Source organism: Cherax quadricarinatus, chromosome 53 (assembly GCF_038502225.1).
Source record: "Cherax quadricarinatus isolate ZL_2023a chromosome 53, ASM3850222v1, whole genome shotgun sequence".
In the NCBI taxonomy this organism is placed as follows: Eukaryota; Metazoa; Arthropoda; class Malacostraca; order Decapoda; family Parastacidae; genus Cherax; species Cherax quadricarinatus.
The window spans coordinates 12,671,973-12,690,778 of record NC_091344.1 but is presented as its reverse complement, the minus strand read 5'-3'; the positions used below and the strand labels follow the sequence as shown (position 1 = coordinate 12,690,778).

Below are 18,806 nucleotides of genomic sequence, written 5' to 3'. Positions count from 1 at the left end.
ACAATACACAAATAATCTGCATAAAGGAGAGAGGAACTTACGACAATGTTTCGGTCTGACTTGAACCATTTACAAAGTCACACCTGTGGCTTTGTAAATAGTCCAAGTCAGAAAGAAATGTCGTCGTAAGCTCCTCTCTCCTATGTGCAGGTTATTTGTGTAATATAGTAGCAGACTTCATTTATCTTGGTGAGAAATGGTTGACAAGGTAAAAAACAAATGTGAAAAACTCCTTTAGGGTGTCATGAAGACATAGTAGTGTAAAGAAGCAAGAAAAACAGTATGATCTCAGTTTTGGAAAATTTATATTAACATTAAAAATAGTGATGAGCTATCAAATTTTTGCATCTCAATTTTAGGCTGATATTGATACCATCAAAATTAGCCAATGTCAACTGATATTGATACTGTGGAAACTGGATGAAGGAATTTTTGACACTTAATGTTAAGGTATTTTAAGATTTTGTAAGGAAATTTTTTTTAAAAATTTAAGTACAATTAATACAATCAGTTTACTCAAGTAGTGCCAGATTAGATGGTAGTTGGCTTCTGTGGATGGCAGCAAATTGTCTATTGGCCTCCTCTATTTCTGCTCGTTTTTGATGCTGCAGTAACAAGCCTTTCAGTCTCCATTCTTCAGTCTGTCGTAGCCTAGAAACAAATTTGAAGTAATATTTCTTAAAATAATTTTTTTTTTTTTTTAACAAGTTGGCCATCTCCCACCGAGGCAGGGTGACCCAAAAAGAAAGAAAATCCCGAAAAAGAAAATACTTTCATTATCATTCAACATTTTCACCTCACTCACACATAATCACTGTTTTTGCAGAGGTGCTCAGAACACAACAGTTTACAAGCATATACGTACAAAGATACACAACATATCCCTCCAAACTGCTAATATCCCGAAACCCCTCCTTTAGAGTGCAGGCATTGTACTTCCCATTTCCAGGACTCAAGTCCGGCTACGCAAAAATAACCGGTTTCCCTGAATCCCTTCACTAAATATTACCCTGCTCACACTCAAACAGATCGTCAGGTCCCAAATACCATTCGTCTCCATTCACTCCTATCGAACACACTCATGCATGCCTGCTGGAAGTCCAAGCCCCTCGCCCACAAAACCTCCCTTACCCCTTCCTTCCAACTTTTTCGAGGATAACCCCTACCATGCCTGCCTTTCCCTACAGATTTAAATGCTCTCCATGTCATTCTACTTTGTTCCATTCTCTCTAAATGACAAAACCACCTCAACAACCCCTCTTTAGCCCTCTGACTACTACTTTTAATAACTCTACACCTTCTAATTTCCACACTCCTAATTTTCTGCATAATATTTACACCACACATTGCCCTTAGACAGGACATCTCCACTACCTCCAACCGCCTCCTCGCTGCTGCATTCACAACCCAAGCTTCACACCCATATAAGAGTGCTGGTACTACTATACTTTCATACATTCCCTTCTTTGCCTCCATAGATAACGTTTTTTATCTCCACATATACCTCAATGCACCACTCACCTTTTTTTCCTCATCAATTCAATGATTAACCTCATCCTTCATAAATCCATCTGCCGACACATCAACTCCCAAGTATCTGAAAACATTCACTTCTTCCATACTCTTTTATTTTATTTTATTATCACACTGGCCGATTCCCACCAAGGCAGGGTGGCCCGAAAAAGAAAAACTTTCACCATCATTCACTCCATCACTGTCTTGCCAGAAGGGTGCTTTACACTACAGTTTTTAAACTGCAACATTAACACCCCTCCTTCAGAGTGCAGGCACTGTACTTCCCATCTCCAGGACTCAAGTCCGGCCTGCCGGTTTCCCTGAATCCCTTCATAAATGTTACTTTGCTCACACTCCAACAGCACGTCAAGTATTAAAAACCATTTGTCTCCATTCACTCCTAGTGATTCTTTATCTTTTAACTCCACGCCTCTTGCCAAGACCCTCGCATTTACTTCTCTTACAACCCCATCTATAAATATATTAAACAACCACGGTGACATCACACATCCTTGTCTAAGGCCTACTTTTACTGGGAAAAAATTTCCCTCTTTCCTACATACTCTAACTTGAGCCTCACTATCCTCGTAAAAACTCTTCACTGCTTTCAGTAACCTACCTCCTACACCATACACTTGCAACATCTGCCACATTGCCCCCCTATCCACCCTGTCATATGCCTTTTCCAAATCCATAAATGCCACAAAGACCTCTTTAGCCTTATCTAAATACTGTTCACTTATATGTTTCACTGTAAACACCTGGTCCACACACCCCCTACCTTTCCTAAAGCCTCCTTGTTCATCTGCTATCCTATTCTCCGTCTTACTCTTAATTCTTTCAATTATAACTCTACCATACACTTTACCAGGTACACTCAACAGACTTATCCCCCTATAATTTTTGCACTCTCTTTTATCCCCTTTGCCTTTATACAAAGGAACTATGCATGCTCTCTGCCAATCCCTAGGTACCTTACCCTCTTCCATACATTTATTAAATAATTGCACCAACCACTCCAAAACTATATCCCCACCTGCTTTTAACATTTCTATCTTTATCCCATCAATCCCGGCTGCCTTACCCCCTTTCATTTTACCTACTGCCTCACGAACTTCCCCCACACTCACAACTGGCTCTTCCTCACTCCTACAAGATGTTATTCCTCCTTGCCCTATACACGAAATCACAGCTTCCCTATCTTCATCAACATTTAACAATTCCTCGAAATATTCCCTCCATCTTCCCAATACCTCTAACTCTCCATTTAATAACTCTCCTCTCCTATTTTTAACTGACAAATCCATTTGTTCTCTAGGCTTTCTTAACTTGTTAATCTCACTCCAAAACTTTTTCTTATTTTCAACAAAATTTGTTGATAACATCTCACCCACTCTCTCATTAAAGCAACTGTGTCAATTCCCATTTTGTATTTGATTCCCCATAATTTAATTCCAACCCCCTCCTGAAGACCCTATCATTTACTTCTTTTACAACCCCATCTATAAATATATTAAACAACCATGGTGACATTACACATCCCTGTCTAAGACCTACTTTTACTGAGCCTCACTATCCTCATAAGAACTCTTTACAGCATTTAGTAACTTACCACCTATTCCATATACTTGCAACATCTGCCACATTGCTCCCCTATCCACTCTATTAAAAAAATTAAAAAATCAATAAAAATACAGTTTCAACTCCTTACTGAATCAAATTAGTTAAGGCACCATGAAACATACAGTACTCTCCTGGCAGACCTATGCAGTCTAGAGTAACCAATTCAGAAAGGGAGTTTCTTAGAGTACCAGAAGACAGTCTACTTATGTGTACTCTCTTGTGATAAAAGCCAGACTATGTGAATTATGCAACTAAGAGATACAGCAGACCTTCACATAACGTGAAATTTCAGAGCACATTTTCGTTATACGATCTCCAAAGTTTAATCAGCTACAGACATACCTCATCAATATGGTGGGTCTGGTTCCAGAACACTGCCATAAAGCGAATCACAGCCTTTTTTTTTTCATGTGCCAGTGTATATAAAACCCTAAAAATATATTTACACTATCATTTATCGAGTATGCAATAACAACAGGCCTAAAAATTGATGTAAAAGTAATAATAATAAATACATATTTTGTAAATTTGCCAAAAACCATCTTAAAAGCAAGGCAAGTACTGAAAATAATAATCACAAATATAACTGAAATGTGCCATATTAGGAAAGAACTCTAAAGTAAGTGCCGTATTAACGAGATATTTTTTATTTTTTTATTATTATCACACTGGCCGATTCCCACCAAGGCAGGGTGGCCCGAAAAAGAAAAACTTTCACCATCATTCACTCCATCACTGTCTTGCCAGAAGGGTGCTTTACACTACAGTTTTTAAACTGCAACATTAACACCCCTCCTTCAGAGTGCAGACACTGTACTTCCCATCTCCAGGACTCAAGTCCGGCCTGCCGGTTTCCCTGAATCCCTTCATAAATGTTACTTTGCTCACACTCCAACAGCACGTCAAGTATTAAAAACCATTTGTCTCCATTCACTCCTATCAAACACGCTCACGCATGCCTGCTGGAAGTCCAAGCCCCTCGCACACAAAACCTCCTTTACCCCCTCCCTCCAACCCTTCCTAGGCCGACCCCTACCCCGCCTTCCTTCCACTACAGACGAGATATGACTGTATTTATTATAAGTGCAAAAGTAATTAAAAATATAGCAATGACATAAATTTCTATGTTTCATCTAGCTGGATGCTTTTGCTTATTGTTTTTTTTTTTTTTTTGCCAGCTAGATTTTAAGTTAGAATTTCTGGTGTCTGGTTACCTATGTAGAGAAACAGGAAGAAACTGAGAGAAGAGAAAGAGCAAGAGTAAGGTTTTAAAACAGATGAAATGAAATCCACCTTCATATAAAACGTAGGCTACAATAGATAGTACACAAAACAGTCACTAGAACTTGTAGTTATGTACAGAGTCGAAGTCAAGGATGCTAATCTGTAGTGTATTATGAGAGTCTATGGGGTTAAGAACAAATGCACAAGCTAAGGAAAATGTGTTATATTTGAACGATATTACATAAGAAATGGAGAAAGGCAGTTAGCCTGTTAAGGAAAGGTAACCTTAAGGCTTTACTGTCTGGGCCATCCTCATCATGGTGATTATTCCAGAGAAACGTGGTAGGAAAAAACATACATAGTACACATTAAAAATGTATATTTATGCTTACAAATTATTCAGTCTTTTGAGCTCGTCTACATTCTGTGCATATTCAGCGTTTCCCGCTCCTCGCACCAGCTGCAGATCTAGATTACTTACATCCAGTAAGCAGTACTCTGAAGTGTCACCAGCACCAGCAACATCTCTCACACCCTGAACAAATGAGATACATTATTACATTCATGGAGAAGCACTAAACCCATTGGGATCATTCAGTACCTAAAGGAGAGGGGTAGTAATTAGGTTTGATCAAGAAAAAAGAGCTGCTCCAATTCTTTGGATAGAGCACCATTCGCCAGTATCACAGCACCCTGTATAGAAGGAGAACAAATAAGCATTTCTAATGTGTGTACATCAAAAAATACAGCTCTACTGTATTTCTCCTTTCTTTCAACACACCAGCCGTATCCCACCGAGGCAGGATGGCCCAAAAAGAAAAACGAAAGTTTCTCCTTTTAAATTTAGTAATTTATACAGGAGAAGGGGTTACTAGCCCTTTGCTCCTGGCATTTTAGTTGCCTCTTACAACATGCAAAGCTTATGGAGGAAAAATTCTGTTCCACTTCTCCATGGAGATAAGAGGAAATAAACAAGAACTAGTACAAAAATAGAAGAAAACCCAGAGAGTTGTGTATATATATATATATGCTTGTATATGTATGTGTAGTGTGACCTAAGTGTAAGTAGAAGTAGCAAGACGCATCTGAAACCTTGCATGCTTCTTCTTTCGACACACCGGCCGTATCCCACCAAGGCGGGGTGGCCCAAAAGGAAAAACAAAAGTTTCTCCTTTCACATTTAGTAATATATACAGGAGAAGGGGTTACTAGCCCCTTGCTCCTGGCATTTTAGTCGCCTCTTACAACACGCATGGCTTACGGAGGAAGAATTCTGTTCCACTTCCCCATGGAGATAAGAGGAAATAAACAAGAGCAAGAACTAGTAAGAAAATAGAAGAAAACCCAGAGGGGTGTGTATACATATGCTTGGTATAAACCTTGGTAATAAATACCGACAAGTTGGTTTAGAAAGACACGTAAGCAAACACAATAACATATTTATTAGAAAACGTTTCGGTCCTGGGACCTTGATCAAGGTCCCAGGACCGAAACGTTTTCTAATAAATATGTTATAGTGTTTGCTTACCTGTCTTTCTAAACCATACATATGCTTGTACATGTAAGTGTAGTGTGACCTAAGTGTCAGCAGAAGTAGCAAGACGTACCTGAAACCTTGCATGTTTATGAGACAGAAAAAACACCAGCAATCCTACCATTATGTAAAACAATTACAGGCTTTCATTTTACATTCACTTGGCAGGACAGTAGTACCTCCCTGGGCGGCTGCTGTCTACCAACCTACTACCTAGGAGCTCTACTGTATATTACATATTTAAAAATTTACACTGCTCGGATTTTAATTACTGTTGTAGGAGTAGAGTATTATTATCAATATTTTGTCACAGCACCTCAAGAATTCATAACTAGTCTAGGTGATGAGAGGTATTATCTTCATCAGAAATGTTTCAGGACTTAAGTCTCAGCCAAAGAATGATCTGCTAAGTGACTGAGAAACTACTGGCTAACAGGCTCTGTGTATCTGTGATTAAGCAACTACTGGCTAACAGGCTCCGAGTATCTATGATTAAACAACAATGGCATACTGGTGCTAGGTTTTCATCCCATTAAAATGTTGCATACTGTATATGCATACGTGTAGCTGTAATTTGTATTTTGAACTAGTCTATAATCAATAGCTGGCAACTTAGAATAAAAAAAAAATTATATACTGTACAAGATAAAAAAAAAAGGTGTAAAGTAGTGGAGTTTAACATAAATATAAACATACATATATAAAGTGATGCTTGAATTGGTGCACAATGTTTGGCATGACAAATAGCCAAACATATAGGTAAAGCAATGCAATATTCAACATGTAAATATTCCATCTCTAGTAAATCTCCTTATCCAGAATCTCAGCATTTTTACACTCAAAGTTAATTGTTCCTAAGGTTTCTTACATTATTTCTCACTTTCTAAAACTCTTGCTCATTCTCAGCAAAGAGCATGTCCATATATTGATTATGGGTTATCACATATTCTTTCAAGGTGGAAGACATTTTAGCAATCATTTTGCCATTTCTAATATAACAGACACAGCAAAGAAACATCATGCTAAAATCAAGTCTATGTTTTCATTTTCCTCACCTCAATTTGATGGGCAGCCTTCAAAAATCATTATTTCACATCAATTTTACAATTCCAATAATAACCCAATCAACTATCTTGGCAGATACTGGTATATAAATGCAACCTTAGGTGACCCAAGTACGTATTGCAATTAAAAGTTTTCCAAGATTTTTCTTTGTACACCAGCCACCACTCACCAAGAAAGGGTGACCTCCCCCCCACAAAAAAATCATTATCATTCCTTTAATATCTGTCTCATCAACAGTGCAAAGACATAATACGTCACAGTTCAAATGAGCCTCAATACTGCAACATGCCAACCCTTCCTTCAGCATACAGGTACTGTACTTCCCACATGCAGGACACAGGTTCAGTACCCTAATATTAACAATGAGTTGACTTACCTCTCTAAACTGTCTTCTAATGTAAGTTTCTAGAGTATCTGTGAATTTGTCTTCTTCTTGGTACCACTCCTCCAGGTTCAACTGAGAGAAGAATTTGGCTTCCTCTGTTGGCTGATGATAAATTAAAAAAATAACATAACCCTACTCACACTCCAACAGCTCGTCAGGTCCCAAAAACCATTCGTCTCCATTCACTCCTATCTAACATGCTCACGCACACTTGCTGGAAGTCCAAGCCCCGCACCCACAAAACCTCCTTTACCCCCTCCCTCCAACCTTTTCGAGGACTACCCCTACCCCGCCTTCCTTCCCCCTGAAGATTTATATGCTCTCCATGTCGCTCTACTTTGATCCATTCTCTCTAAATGACCAAACCACATCAACAACCCCTCTTCAGCCCTCTGACTAATACTTTTAACTCCACACCTTCTCCTAATTTCCACACTTTGAATTTTCTGCATAATATTTACATCACACATTGCCCTTAGGCAGGACATATCCATTGCCTCCAACTGTCTCCTCACTGCTGCATTTACAACCTAAGTTTCACACCCATATACTTTCATACATTCCCTTCTTTGCCTCCATAGGTAACATTTGTTGTCTCCACATATACCTCAAAGCACCACTCACCTTTTTCCATTCATCAATTCTGTGGTTAACCTAATCCTTCATAAACCCACCCACTGACACGTCAACTCCCAAATATCTGAATACATTCATTTCTTCCATACTCCTTCTCTCCAACATGATATCCCTAAAAAAAATTTTTTTTATCCTATATAACTTAGAAAAATGCACTCTTTATTTCTATAAAAAAATTTCAAAATATTCGAAGCTCTGGGTGAGAGAACGTATATATACGTTTGGACTGTTTACGGGTTAAAGAGGCAAGACCAAGAGCTCAAGCTTAATCCACTGCCAACTCAGTTGCAAATGGGAAATTAATAGTAGCTTCTGACCATGGGTTCCAGGTCAAGTGGGGTACAGGTCTCCCTCAACATTCGCGTTTTCCACTTTCGCAGGCTTCGAACATTCGCGAATTCCCAGCCACCAAGATAAGATAAGATTTCGTTCGGATTTTTAACCCCGGAGGGTTAGCCACCCAGGATAACCCAAGAAAGTCAGTGCGTCACCGAGGACTGTCTAACTTATTTCCATTGGGGTCCTTAATCTTGTCCCCCAGGATGCGACCCACACCAGTCGACTAACACCCAGGTACCTATTTACTGCTAGGTGAACAGGACAACAGGTGTAAGGAAACGTGTCGGAATGTTTCCACCCGCCGGGAATCGAACCCGGGCCCTCCGTGTGTGAAGCGGGAGCTTTAGCCACCAGGCCACGGGGCCACCCAATCATATTTATGTTTCCCGTCACCTACATGTCCCTACTACTTTCCCTCCAACCCCCTCAATTGGCAGCCAGCCCGCCTGCCACTCACTCACTCAGTCATTGTTCAGCCACTCTTCTGTGTTGTTTGTGTGTCCTATTGTGTTTTGTGTGGTGGTGAAAGTACGGCCCCCAAGCAAGCAGCAACCGCTATTGATGAGCCAATCCCTAAGCGCTCAAAGAAAGTCATGAATCTGGAGAAGGTGAAATTGCTAGACAAGTGTAGGGCAGGCAATTTGAGCAGTTCTGCCATTGGAAAATTATTTAATATAAACGAAAGCACAGTGGGCTCTATCAAGAAAAATGAGGCCAAGATAAGGGCGGCACTAGCATCTACTGCTCCTCCCTCAGCCAAGCAAGCATCTCAAGCAAGAAACAGTGTGATATCTAAGGTGGAATCAGCATTATTTGTGTGGATTTCAGACCAAAATAGAAAAGGAAATCCCATAGATAGCAATGTGATTCGTGTAAAGGGAAAGACTTTGTATGATATGCTGGCTAGTGATGAGGCTAGCACCAGTGTAGAACCTACCCATCCTGACTTCCTAGCAAGTAAAGGTTAGTTTGAAAAATTTAAGAGATGGTTCTCCCTGCACAACCTGAAGATGAGTGGAGAATCAAGTTTGGCAGATCACGTTTTGGCAGCTGCATTACCTGGTGCTTTGAAAAAAATCATCGATGAGAAGGGATACACGCCTGAACAGGTGTGGAATATGGATGAAACACCACTATTGGAAGAATGTCTGCCAGGACCCTCATCGCCAAGGAGAAGATTGTGCCTGGGCTCAGTGCTGCGAAGAATCGATGCAGAGTAATGCTATGTGCTAACGCTGCTGGGCACATGATACAGCCAGGTTTTATTTATAAATGTGCCAACCCCAGAGCACTGAAGGGATGCAACAAGAATCTCCTTCCACTCATATCTGGATGCAGATCCAGATATGTGTCACTCAATACTGGAAGAAATTCACCATCACTGACTGTCTCTCAATAGTGCATGATATTGTCAAGGATTTGCAACCTCAGATGGTGATGGGTTGTTGGAAAGCTTTGTGGCCACAGTGTGTGTGTGATTTTGTTGGATTGCTCCTCAGGACGAAGTTAACAAAGCCATGAGGAAGACTGTGGAGTTAGCAAGGCTAGTTGGTAGTGAAGGGTTTGAGGACATGCGGAGGGCGAGGCGAGAGAACTGGTTGAAGAACATGCACTGGGCCTAAATAATGAAGAGTTATTGGAGATTGTGCAGGCAGAGAATGAGGATGAAGAAGAGGAGAGTGTTGCTGAAGCCAATCAACCTCAAGCTCTCACCCTTGAAAAACTAGGGCAAGTGATGAGAATGACAGCACAACTCAAACAATTTATGTACGACATAGACCCACTTATGGTGAGGGCTTTGAAGGTGATGAACAACATTCATAGGAGCATAATTCCCCACAAAACTCTGTTTGTAGATATGAAGAGGAAATGGTCTGAGTTGCCCATCACAATGTTCTTCGCAAGGAAGCCTGCCGCTACCCCTGCCGCCTCACCTCAACCTCAACCCGTGGCAGAATCTGACTCCATTGCTAACTCTGACTCAAGCGATGTCGGCAGTGATGCTGGCAGTGAAGTTAGAATCTACACACTAGACTCATCATGCCATGCAGTTACACTCCATATAATCACCTCCATTCAACTGACATCAGTAACTGCATGGCTATCATCACTATCATCATCATCATCAAAGTCATCAGAGTTCGTCGGCCTTATGAGTGGCGAGCGTTTTGCTTGTTCATTATTTGTTATTAACCCTTGAACTGTCCAAACGTAGAGCTACGTTCACGTGTGGGGGCTCTGAACGTAGATCTACATTTTCTTTTACATCCTTTCAAATGGGGAAATAAACATCGGAGTGCTACGTACATGAACGTAGATCTACGTTTGGACATTTTAAAGGTTAAACTATACATGTATGTAGTACTATACAGTACAATATTTTATGATGTTTTCATGTGCTTTATGATTGTTTATGGTTCAATAGGTTAACCCTTTCAGGGTCGAGAGGCCCTCTCCTAAACTTGTTCTCAGAGTCGAAATTTTTTTGGAAAAAAGAAAAAATTATTTTTTCTTATGAAATGATAGAGAATCTTTTCCCGATCATAATGACACCAAAAGTATGAAATTTGATGGAAAACTTACGGAATTATGCTCTCGTGAAGTTAGCGGTCTCGCCGATGTTTGCGCATCAGTGATTCCACCCACTTTGAGCCCTATTTTTGGCCTATTCCTGTGTACTAGTCGACAAAAATCATATTTATTTCACTAGAACTCCATTTTTTCTATCGAATGAGTACAAGAAACCACCCATTTTCCAATTTCAACTATCCAATAAAGTGGTTAGAAATTGGCAATTTTGCCAATTTCACAAATTTCAGAAGATGCCAATTTCCAAATAGGGTCCAGAATAAACAAGAAAGACATTCCTGGCACTAAAATAACAAGTTCTCTGTTCGTTAGTCACATCCCCAGACCCCTGTTATATTTCTTTTGCTTTCCACTTTGAATTTTTATTCTTATAAAAAATAAAAGATTTACTGTTATGCATACTACTGCATTAGTGTAGAAATAGTATAAATAATATCAGCGCACTTGTGAAAGAATATTAGACTCACCAGTTGACGCGTATTGGACGTTTGGCATGATTTGTTTACTTTTGAACTTTGGTAAAAATCGAACATTTCTGCTACTTTGAGCTCAATTTCAAGGTACTTTTCATTGTGAAACCAGTCAAAATCATCTCAATTTCTTTAATATGTCTTCCATTCTATAAAATGAAACCAGAAAAACTAGAATACAACCATAAATACCATACGAAAATACAGTGCAAAGTCGCTGTATTAATCCAAAAACACGGTCAAAGTTTTTTTTTCTCATTACGCACTGTGTGCTGCAGAATTTTTTTTATACTGCGCACACTGACCACACAGACCCATTCTTTCATATGTAGGCCTACTAGCTTTCTCTCGCTAGATTTGAAGGTGCTAGAATTTAGGTGTACTAGCACGTCAATAACCCCGGTGCGTAAGCCGTACTAGTACATCAAAAACCCTGAAAGGGTTAAGGAAGCAATATTGTATTATATTTCCCTACAATATATGGGGGCACCAAACATTCGCAAATTTTCAACATTTGCGAGACTCTTGATCCCCTAATCCTCGCGAATGTTGAGGGAGACCTGTATATCAATGCTGTTTTTGAGGATGACTACAGGCCAATGGATAAGGTGTCCAGCACCAGTAGTGCCACTGGCACATTGTATCACAATGTGCCATGTGAATAAATGGTGTAGAAAACCAACAAGTTGATAAATGAGACACTTGGGCAATGAAGATGCCCAAATGTTTCATAAGTGTCTTATTTATCACAGTGTACCATGAACCTAATCACTGCAATATTTTTTTTATTTATTTAACAAGAACTACAGCATGTAATAAAAAAAAAATAAAAAAAATGTATATATGTTTGCCTTGAAACTCCAGCAATACCCACCGTTTTGTCAAATTCCAGAAACACTTTGGTAACTGCATCAAGGCTTTTGCTTATCTCTTCTTGAGATTTTGAAAGGTGAATGCTGGTGTTTAATATAGCCTTGTGATGATTCTTGAAGTAGACTTCTTCTTCCTTGAGGCGTTCACTGCTCTGGTACACTTCTTCCCGCAGCTCCATCTTATGGGCACTGGGTAACATATCAATAATCAAAATAATGGGCTTTGGAAAGTTCATTAGTTTCTACATACTATAAAACATAATGAAACAAAAAAGTTTTGTTTCTGATGATGCATGCCTTTCCCAATACATTGTGAAATATTCCAATCCTCAAGATACTCATAATTTGACTTCATCTTTACCTACTACTACTACTGCTGCACTACTAATAACCTATCTTCCCCATCCCCTTTCTGATCTATCTTAAAGTTTTCTTCCCTTTTTCTTACTCTGTTGTGACTTGATAATTGTCCAGGATGGACCAAAACAGAGTCTAGTTTCCTCTTGAAGGTGCGGGTTATTTGTGAATTATTAACCCTTAAACTGTCCAAGCAGATCTACGTCCACATGCGTAGTGCTCCACAAGTAGATCTACGCTTTTTTTACATATTTTCAAATACAAAAAAAAAAAAAAAAAAAAAAAAAAAGTAGATCAGTTTTTTACACATTTTCAAATGTAAAAAAAAAAAAGATCTACTTTTTTTTACATACTTTCAAATGTTGAAAAAACGCAGATCTACGTTTGGACAGTTTAAGGGTAGTGATTTATTAACGAAAAATTCATGACATAGACAACTCAAAAAAATTGCCACTCAATTTTATTGTGCAAAATATCACAATTCATCTACCCCCTGATAAGCTTTATCTCTCTCTTTTCTCAAAGCAGAATGGCATGTATACAATTTTGACATTTATATATTATTCTTACATAACAAACATGCTCCCACTTTCAGCCATAAGCTTGCTTTCTTCTTTGATTTACAGTATATTTTTTCTTCTTCCATGACCTGTACCTGATGCACATACACACCCATTATGCAACCAGAATACTGCTACAAATTATAGGGGAAAAAAGTTACTCAGTATACCAGGTAAAGTGTACGGTAGGGTTATTACTGAAAGAATTAGAGGTAAGACAGAGAGTAGGATTATGGATGAGCAAGGAGGCTTTAGAGTGGGTAGGGGATGTGTTGATCAAGTGTTTACAGTGGACCCCCGGTATTCGATATTAATCCGTTCCTGAGAGCTCATCGAATACCGATAATATCGAAAACCGAATCAATTTTCCTCATAAGAAATAATGAAAATCAAATTAATCTGTGCAAGACACCCAAAAGTATGAAAAAAAAAAAAATTTTACTACATGAAATATTAAGTTTAATGCAATAGAATAATTACAATAACAATAAAATAATTGACACTTACCTTTAATGAAGATCTGGTGATGATTGATGGGATGGAAGGAGGGGAGAGGTGTTAGTGTTTAGAAGGGGAATCCCCTTCCATTAGGACTTGAGGTAGCAAGTCCTTTTCCAGGGTTACTTCCTTTCTTCTTTTAATGCCACTAGGACCAGCTTGAGAGTCACTGGACCTCTGTCGCACAACAAATCTGCCCAAAGAGCTCTGTACCTCCCGTTCCTTTACAATTTGTCTAAAATGGGCCACAACATTGTCATTGTAACAGCTGTGTTAGGGTGATTTTCATCCATAAAGGTTTGCACTTCAACCCACTGTGCACACATTTCCTTAATTTTTGAAGTAGGCACAATGTATTCCACAACTGGTATAGGCTTCTCAGGGTTAGCCCCAAAGCCTTCAAAATCTTTCTTAATTTCCATATTAATTCTCACCCTTTTTACCACAGGGTTGGCACTAGAAGCTTTCTTGGGGCCCATGGTGACTTATTTTGCAGAAACAAGCACCAAACACAGTGATAATATGGATAATATGGAATGTACCGAATGTATCCTTAGATGCGCGCACACTGGCTGGCTTGTAAACACTGGCACACAAGGGGCAGTTCAGGCCACATGTGGACAGGTCTCGTACGAATCGTATCGAATACTGGGTTTTCAATCGAATACCGAGGAAAATATTTTGTGATATAATGCATCGAATACCGGATTTATCGAATACCGGGGGTCCACTGTATATTGAAGCATATATGTGTCCTCGGGTGGGATTAAATTATGGGGAATCAAATACAAAATGGGAATTGACACAGTTACTTTTTGCTGATGATACTGTGCTTATGGGAGATTCGAAAGAAAAATTGCAAAGGTTAGTGGATGAGTTCAGGAGTGTGTGTAAAGATAGAAAGTTGAAAGTGAACATAGAAAAGAGTAAGGTGATGAGGGTATCAAATGATTTAGATAAAGAAAAATTGGATATCAAATTGGGGAGGAGGAGTATGGAAGAAGTGAATGTTTTCAGATACATGTACTTGGGAGTTGACGTGTCGGCGGATGGACTTATGAAGGATGAGGTTAATCATAGAACTGATGAGGGAAAGAAGATGAGTGGTGCATTGAGGTATATGTGGAGTAAAAAAACGTTATCTATGGAGGCAAAGAAGGGAATGTATGAAAGTATAGTAGTACCAACACTCTTATATGGGTGTGAAGCTTGGGTTGTGAATGAAGCAGTGAGGAGGCGGTTGGAGGCAGTGGAGATGTCCTGTCTAAGGGCAATGTGCGGTGTAAATATTATGCAGAAAATTCGGAGTGTGGAAATTAGGAGAAGGTGTGGAGTAATAAAAGTATTAGGCTGAAGAGGGGCTGTTGAGGTGGTTTGGACATTTAGAGAGAATGGATCAAAGTAGAATGACATGGAGAGCATTTAAATCTGTGGGAGAAGGAAAGCGGGGTAGGGGTCGTCCTCGAAAAGGTTGGAAGGAAGGGGTAAGGGAGGTTTTGTGGGCCAGGGGCTTGGACTTCCAGCAGGCGTGCATGAGCGTGTTCGATAGGAGTGAATGGAGATGAATGGTATTTGGGACCTGATGATCTGTTTGAGTGTGAGCAGGGTAATATTTAGTGAAGGGATTCAGGGAAACCAGTTAATTTTATATAGCCGGACTCGAGTCCTGGAAATGGGAAGTACAATGCCTGCACTCTAAAGGAGGGGTTTTGAAATATTAGCAGTTTGGAGGGATATGTTGTGTATCTTTATACATACGTATATGCTTCTAAACTATTGTGTTCTGAGCACCTCTGCAAAAACAGTGATTATGTGTGAGTGAGGTGAAAGTGCTGAATGATGATGAAAGTATTTTCTTTCTTTTTTTGGGTCACCCTGCCTCGGTGGGAGACGGCCGACTTGTTGAGAAAAAAAAAAAAAAAAAAAAAAAAAAAAAAAAAAAAAAAAAAAAAAAAAAAGTGTCCTCAAAAAGGTTGGAGGAAGGGGGTAAAGGAGGTGTTGTGGGTGAGGGGTTTGGACTTCCAGCAAGCGTGCGTGAGTGTTAGATAGGAGTGAATGGAGACAAATGGTATTTGGGACCTGACGAGCTGTTGGAGTGTGAGCAGGGTGATATTTAGTGAAGGGATTCAGTGAAACAGGTTATTTTATACAACCGAACTTGAGTCCTGGAAATTTGAAGTACAATGCCTGCACTCTAAAGGAGGGGTTTGGGATATTAGCAGTTTGGAGGGATACAGTGTGTATTTTTTATATGTATACAGTGGACCCCCGGTTAACGATATTTTTTCACTCCAGAAGTATGTTCAGGTGCCAGTACTGACCGAATTTGTTCCCATAAGGAATATTGTGAAGTAGATTAGTCCATTTCAGACCCCCAAACATACACGTACAAACGCACTTACATAAATACACTTACATAATTGGTCGCATTGGGAGGTGATCGTTATGCGGGGGTCCACTGTATACTTCTAAACTGTTGTATTCTGGGCACCTCTGCAAAAACAGTGATTATGTGTGAGTGAGGTGAAAGTGTTGAATGATGATGAAAGTATTTTCTTTTTCGGGATTTTCTTTCTTTTTGGGTCACCCTGCCTCGGTGGGAGATGGCTGACTTGTTGAGAAAAAAAAAATGTGTGGACAGTATTTAGATAAAGGTAGGGAAATCTTCATTGCATTTATGGATTTAGAAAAGGCATATGATAGAGTGGATAGGGGAGCAATATGGCAGATGTTGCAAGTACAGTGGACCCCCGCATAATGATGGCATCACATAGCGATTATTTCGCATACCGCTTACTTTAATCGCAAAATTTTTGCCGCGCATACCGATTAAAAACACGCTCACCGATTTTCGTCCGAGACGCGTCCAATGTGCGCCCTCAGCCAGCCTCACATGTGCCACCCGTGCCATTGTTTACCAGCCAGCCTCCGCGGTAACATCCAAGCATACACTCGGAATATTTCGTATTATTACAGTGTTTTCGGTGCTGTTTCTGGAAAATAAGTGACCATGGGCCCCAAGAAAGCTTCTAGTGCCAACCGTACACCAATAAGGGTAAGAATTCCCATTGAAATGAAGAAAGAGATCATTGATAAGTATGAAAGTGGAGTGCGTATCGCCGACCTAGTCAAGTTGTACAAGAAACCCCAATCAACCATCGCTACTATTGTGGGCACCAAAAAGACAATCAAGGAAGCTGTTCTTGCCAAAGGTTTAACTGTGTTTTCGAAACAAAGATCGCAAGTGATGGAAGATGTTGAGAGACTCTTATTGGTGTGGATAAATGAAAAACAGCTAGCAGGAGATAGCGTCTCTCAAGCAATCATATGTGAAAAGGCTAGGAAGTTGCATGAGGATTTAATTAAAAAAATGCCTGCAACTAGTGATGATGTGAGTGAATTTAAGGCCAGCAAAGGTTGGTTTGAGAGATTTAAGAAGCGTAGTGGCATTCATAGTGTGATAAGGCATGGTGAGGCTGCCAGTTCGGACCACAAAGCGGCTGAAAAATATGTGCAGGAATTCAAGGAGTACATAGAAACTGAAGGACTGAAACCTGAACAAGTGTTTAATTGTGATGAAACAGGCCTGTTCTGGAAGAAAATGCCAAGCAGGACCTACATTACTCAGGAGGAAAAGGCACTCCCAGGACATAAGCCTATGAAAGACAGGCTTACTCTTCTCATGTGTGCCAATGCTACTGGTGATTGCAAAGTGAAGCCTTTATTAGTGTATCACTCTGAAACTCCCAGAGCATTCAGGCAAAAGAATGTCCTCAAGGATAATTTGTGTGTGCTGTGGAGGGCAAACAGTAAGGCATGGGTCACTAGGGAATTTTTCTATAACTGGTTACACCATGCATTTGCCCCCAATGTGAAAGATTACCTAACTGAAAAGAAATTAGAACTTAAGTGCCTCCTGGTGTTAGACAATGCCCCTGGTCATCCTACAGACGTGGCAGAGCGACTTTATGGGGACATGAGCTTCATTAAGGTGAAGTTTTTGCCTCCTAATACCACTCCTCTCCTGCAGCCCATGGACCAGCAGGTTATTTCCAACTTCAAGAAACTGTACACAAAAGCTCTGTTTGAAAGGTGCTTTGTAATGACCTCAGAAACTCAACTGACTCTAAGAGAGTTTTGGAGAGATCACTTTAATATCCTCAATTGTGTAAACCTTATAGGTAAGGCTTGGGAGGAAGTGACTAAGAGGACCTTGAACTCTGCTTGGAAGAAACTGTGGCCAGAATGTGTAGACAAAAGGGATTTTGAAGGGTTTGAGGCTAACCCTGAGAGGATTATGCCAGTTGAGGAATCCATTGTGGCATTGGGAAAGTCCTTGGGGTTGGAGGTTAGTGGGGAGGATGTGGAAGAGTTGGTGGAGGAGGACAATGAAGAACTAACCACTGATGAGCTGATAGATCAACTTCAAGAGCAAGAGGCCAGACCTGGGGAAACTGGTTCAGAGGAGGGGAGAGAGAAATTGAAGAAGTTGCCTACTACAAAGATAAAGGAAATCTGTGCAAAGTGGCTTGAAGTGCAAACCTTCATGGATGAAAATCACCCTCACACAGCTATTGCAAGCCGTGTTGGCAACCTGTACACTGACAATGTTGTGAAACACTTTAGGGAAGTGATAAAGGAACGAGAGGTACAGGCCACTATGGACAGATATCTTGTGAGAAAGAAGTCCAGTGACTCTGAAGCTGGCCCTAGTGGCATTAAAAGAAGAAGGGAAGTAACCCCAGAAAAGGACTTGCTACCTCAAGTCCTAATGGAAGGGGATTCCCCTTCTAAACAGTAAGAAGATAATGCTCTCCCCTCCTCCCATCCCATCAATCATCACCAGATCTTCAATAAAAGTAAGTGTCATGTAAGTGTGCATGCCTTTTTCAGTTTGTGTGTATTAAAATTAATATTTCATGTGGTAAAAAAAATTTTTTTTCATACTTTTGGGTGTCTTGCACGGATTAATTTTATTTCCATTATTTCTTATGGGGAAAATTCATTCACATAACGATTATTTCGCATAACAATTACCCCTCTTGCACGGATTAAAATCGTTAACCGGGGGTCCACTGTATATGGAATAGGTATTAAGCTATTAAATGCTGTAAAGAGTTTTTATGAGGATAGTGAGGC

The 18,806-nt window shown here is 39.9% G+C and overlaps 1 protein-coding gene across 3 annotated transcripts in view; it reads right to left on the bottom strand.

Moving 5' to 3' along the window:
- The window catches only part of LOC128692401 (HAUS augmin-like complex subunit 3), a 43,531-nt gene that overhangs the window by 13,429 nt on the left and 11,296 nt on the right, over positions 1 to 18,806 (bottom strand). For all 3 annotated transcript variants that reach the window (XM_053781560.2, XM_070096326.1, XM_053781559.2), the window contains 4 exons: positions 12,255 to 12,441; positions 7,338 to 7,448; positions 4,755 to 4,897; positions 517 to 651 (listed from right to left, as the gene is read on the bottom strand). In XM_053781560.2, coding sequence (XP_053637535.2) covers positions 517 to 651; positions 4,755 to 4,897; positions 7,338 to 7,448; positions 12,255 to 12,441 — 576 coding nt within the window. The remainder of the gene's footprint in view (positions 1 to 516; positions 652 to 4,754; positions 4,898 to 7,337; positions 7,449 to 12,254; positions 12,442 to 18,806) is intronic.